Source organism: Cryptomeria japonica, chromosome 10 (assembly GCF_030272615.1).
Source record: "Cryptomeria japonica chromosome 10, Sugi_1.0, whole genome shotgun sequence".
NCBI lineage: Eukaryota > Viridiplantae > Streptophyta > Pinopsida > Cupressales > Cupressaceae > Cryptomeria > Cryptomeria japonica.
The window spans coordinates 285,785,397-285,790,594 of NC_081414.1; the positions used below are offsets into that span (position 1 = coordinate 285,785,397).

Consider the following 5,198-nt stretch of genomic DNA (forward strand, 5'->3'; position numbering starts at 1 on the left):
GAACACTTTATACCTTCCCCATCTCCATGTTTTTGTTGGAATATCTCAAAATTCATACATCCAAGATCTTATATTTTTAAACCACTTTCAACACCTCCTATGCAAATCAAAATAAATTTGCTAAGAGCTTTCATAAAAAGCTCAATTTACAAGGCTCTCTACGGCCTCCTCTGCCTCATCATAGACCAAAATGGTCCCCATCTTATGTTGCTCTATTTTTCATTCTTCCTCACTAATTACTTAATCATCATGTGCCTACTCTTCATTCAAAATGCCCAAACATATTAATACCACTATGATACCATATGTAAGAGAAAAATAGAACTTGTGATTTATTATTGAGTACAAGTGTACAAATACATAATAATTTCCATAATAGATAGTGCAACCACCAATCCATCGATCTAATAAATAATGATTATGCCAACAATTCTTCGGTTGGACTTTTTTTTTTACTATTCCACTATTTTTTATATATGGAAAGCTCTAATTTTCATGGTAAATTCTAATAAGGAAAAATAATATATCTTCAAAAAAAAAAATTCTTTTCTACCTTTTTAAGGATCCTAAATCACAATAATATTCAAAATTGAATGGGAGACTGCCATAAATGTTAAGTATCATATTTAGAATTTTGTTAAACTTCATTTTTGAATAAAATTCTAATAGATTAAAATGGGTATATCAAATTAAACTTAAATAAATTTGGAAGGAAAGTGACATTATATTGGTGGTGATTTTTTATAATATTATAATACTCATTACAATGATCATTTCCCTTTGGAGCTTATGGGTATTACAATGTTATAATTAGAATTTGATTGGTAGGGGATGATTGGTTGGGTTCTCATAAATACATGATAGACTTTGTTGAGGCTAGAGATCTCATATTTACGGAGATCATGTGTTGAGATGATTACTCTTTGATGAGTTTCCAATAGGAACTAGAATTGGATGTGAGCTCAACATGGATCTAATGAGGATAATAATCGTGGAAATAGTCATGGTTTATTAGTGGATCTCATTGAGTAGAACAATCATTCCCCACTTTTCATCCACTCAATAGAGAATAATTTAATAGCTTTTACCCACCTTAATTTTAATACAATTTGTGTTGATTCTTTATCCTTTAATGGGAATGAGTTTTGAGATATAGATGTTAATTCTACATGGATTATTTTAGGGTGACCTAACATGGTCTCCTTTTTGTTTGTCTCCTTACATACATACTTTAATTATGAAGATAATTTTGAGGAATGTAGAGGATATTATTGGGAATATTTATTTATTGAGGAATGAATGTATGTTAGTTTGATCTTCCTTAAATACAATAGGATTACATCCATCCTAGCTACTTTATTGATATTTTGTATGTTTAACCTTGCAAATGAATGTATGTTAGTTTAAGGTCTTCTTTATTGGTCAAAACCCTACAAGGGTACTTAAAAGCAATGAACAAAACATGAAGACAATAGACAACCATTAAATGTGTTCCTAATATTTTGATTCTTGTGCTAATAGAATAAAAATCTACTAAATTGGTAGTATTTTTTTACTTGACAAATCCTAGATCTTCATAGATGGTTCTAACAAATTAAGGTTAGTACTTAAATACACCACTCTAGCATGTAATTTAATATAATTCATACTTAAAGTGGCTCATAATAGTTGTTGAGAAAGAGGACATGTACCAAACTTAAGAAATTAAAAAATATTATATATAAGATTCATATCTAAATGTGTAGAATTCACAAATAATGAATTGTAAAAGTTTTTCTAATATGATGAATGGTGAAACTATGAGATGAATCCAAACTCTTAAAATATGAAAAAACAAAGTATAAAATTGTCAATTTTTACATAAAAATATACCAACTTATATACTAAGAAATACATAGAAATAATCTAATTATCACAAATCTAAAATTTAATATTAAAAAATCACTAATACAAATCTTACATTCATTTATTTCTTATTTTCATAATAAATTACGGAACAAAATCCATGACCTTGATATAATACAAGGGAACTCAATTTTTCAGAAAACAATTTCAAAGAAATAAATAAAAAATTTTCAAATTAGAATAGTGGAAGCCACATCGGGAAAAGACCCCTCAATGGCAACGAGGATTGCGATCCAAATATATAAAACTATGAAAAGAATTTACGGGTCCCTAACTAAAGTTTATTTTTGTTTGTTTGAAACGAAAACATAGCATCTCCTCTTCCGTTTGGAAGTCTTCTTATCGTTGACGAGGGAACAGTTACACATGCGCCGCATTCACAAAAGTTATGGATTTGGAGCTAGCTAATAGCATCAAAATTATCTTAAAAAGGTTGTAGTATCCGGCATTTTCCTTGATAACTGCTCCCACATTTTTGGTTTCTGAAAATCATGGGGCCATATATACATCCTACACCACGAACTCAATCATACATTTGCATGACTGCCATTGCTTACTGAGATTTTCAAGAGTAGGGAAAGAAAATGGTAAGCGCTTCTGTATTCCAAAAGCCTCATGCACTGGTTGTGCCCTTTCCCCTTGCGGGACATATAAATCCCATGATGCAGCTTGCCGAGAAGCTCGTCTCAGACGGGTTTCTCGTTACATTCGTTAACACTGAGGACAATCATTCCCGCATAACGGAAGCAAATAATGAATTAATGAAATCTGCAGAGAAGGATGATAATCTTAGAATGGTATGTATACCAGATGGTCTCGCACCCGAAGTGCCACGCCCTGACATTATCAAACTAATAGACTCACTGCAAGCCACTCTCGATTTTTCCCTACTCAAACTCATTCAAGAGATCAACGAGAACGAAGCACAAAAGATCACTTGCCTGATTACGGACTTAACCGTCTATTACGTTCGAGGCGTGGCTGAGCATTTTAATATTCCACATGCATTTTTCTGTCCAGCCTCTATCGCCACGGCGGCCGTGACTCATGCTGGATCAACCTTGGTCACTTCTGGAATTGTGACTCCCAACGGTAAAGTCCTAATTGTTAGCTACAATTTTAGTTGTGAAGATCTCTGAAGCTCATGGTTGTTGACTTGTGATTGCAGGCATTCCAAAGGTGCACAAATTGATCAACGTTCTTCCCTGCATGCCTCCTTTGCATTCTACGCAGCTTTCGTGGATGTTTGGAGGAGAGGCTGATATTGCCCAAAATTTCAAGACGACTCTTGCAATTGAGCAACAACTTAAGACGGATATCATTCTGTTTAACTCTTTCTACGATCTGGAAGCTCCTATTATCAACGCATATCCAGGAAGACAAATACAAGTATGCCCAATAGGCCCTCTTATTCCATCACCAATTCTGGACGGAAATTCAGACATTCGGTATGGTACGAGGCAGGCCGCATTGTTGGCGGAGAAGGTGGAATGTCTGGATTGGCTAGACAAGCAGGCTGTCAAGTCTGTAGTGTACGTGTCCTTTGGGAGCTTGGCGATCTTAAACATGAATCAATTGGAGGAAGTGGCTCTAGGCCTAGAGGCAACTGGTGAACCATTTCTTTGGGTGGTGCGCCCCACTTTGATGGACGGAGTGACGGCCGTTTTTCCCCCAGGATTCATCGAACGAGTTGGAGGTCGAGGGTGTTTAGTTTCTTGGGCTCCCCAGCTCTCAGTCTTATCTCATCCTTCTATTGCTTGTTTTATTACTCACTGTGGATGGAATTCGACTTTGGAGAGTATCAGCACAGGCGTTCCCATGCTATGTTGGCCACATTTCATAGATCAGTTCCTTAACTGTTCTTACGTAGTGAATGAGTGGAAGGTTGGATTACAATTGATGGCAAACAAACAAGGAATAATAGAAAGGAAGGAGATTACAAATGCGGTGGATAAGCTGGTGCGTGGAGAGGAAGGTCGTGAGATGAAGAAAAGAGTGGCAATGCTCAAGGAAAGCGCAAGGGCATCGGGTGAGAAAGGAGGATCTTCGTCAATCAAGTATAATCAATTTCTTGACGCCATGAAAAGAAACCAAAGTGTAAAATGAAATTCCGAGTTGTGTAGATGGTTTGCAGGGTACCAGTTCTTTACAATAAAATTCCTATTGCAATAGATTAAACGTACCATCTCGTTCCATGTATAAAGGTTTTAGTATTAAATTTCCATTTCTAATTGTCAGCACCCTTATTAAAGGGAACGTATTAAGCATATGTCATTCTCCAATTTGTCAAAAAGATGCCCATGCTTTAATTGATTGAATATATACTTCCCTCATATAGTTAACACGGGATGCATATAGCTAACACAGGATGCCAGGCAAAGCAAATATAATAGTAAAGAATAATTCTAAGTTTCGCAGCTGTAATGTCCGTCAAAATATCTTAGAGAAATAAATCATAATCTATTAACAATGGAGATAAAAAAAAAATTCTTCTTTTAAGTCAACTATCACTACTACGCTATCCCTAACATTTATTAATCCAACATTACAACCAATATACATCAACACATCATTAACTATTTTCAAGAATACATAAATCAACATGAACATATCCGTAGAATCATATTACGCAAGCGGAGTTACCATTTAATCATTAACATATCTCTATAAAACTCATCCAAATTATCCGTTCCCAAGGGCATCTCAATGTCACTACTTGCATAGTTTTCATCATCAAGTCTAAATATATACTCACAATGTTGGTTCCCACTTTTTTCGTTGATGAATATTCCTCCACAACGAGGCACAACATATCATCTCGCTGGAGCTGCACATAAACCTCCTCAACAACAAGGATACTCTCAACTTGCTGGAGCAACATAACAATACCTCAACGGACAAGTGCAAAACCACTTACCGGAGCCAAAATGGATTCACACGCATCAAAATGAATAGCAAAATACTCAAAATCACCAAAAATGATAGTACATAGCCTCTAGAGTAAAAAACCATCAATAAAAGTCAACTAAGAAGTCAAAACCCTAACAAAAAATGTGTTGATATTGTTTTGCCATTTTTTTCTTACTCTAGCACTATTGACTCCTAGAGTGGCGCTTTTGTCACTTGTTTTAGTGGTTTTGTAACTAGGTTGCAATATTTGGAAAATGAAAAAAGTATGCAAACAAACATGCCCAGATTCGGTCAGAAGCACTATCAAGGTCTGAAACCAACCCAAAACACATAAGGGACCAACATAGAAGAAGACTAGGGTTTACACAAGCTCAATGAGGTCA

At 35.2% G+C, this 5,198-nt stretch overlaps 1 protein-coding gene across 1 annotated transcript; it reads left to right on the forward strand.

Moving 5' to 3' along the window:
- Window positions 1–2,489: 2,489 nt before the first annotated feature.
- LOC131055541 (UDP-glycosyltransferase 83A1-like) lies at window positions 2,490–4,011 on the forward strand. The gene is made up of 2 exons (XM_059212387.1): window positions 2,490–2,997; window positions 3,074–4,011. The coding sequence occupies exons 1-2, from the start codon at window positions 2,490–2,492 to the stop codon at window positions 4,009–4,011; spliced, it is 1,446 nt and encodes a 481-aa protein (XP_059068370.1).
- Window positions 4,012–5,198: the final 1,187 nt, after the last annotated feature.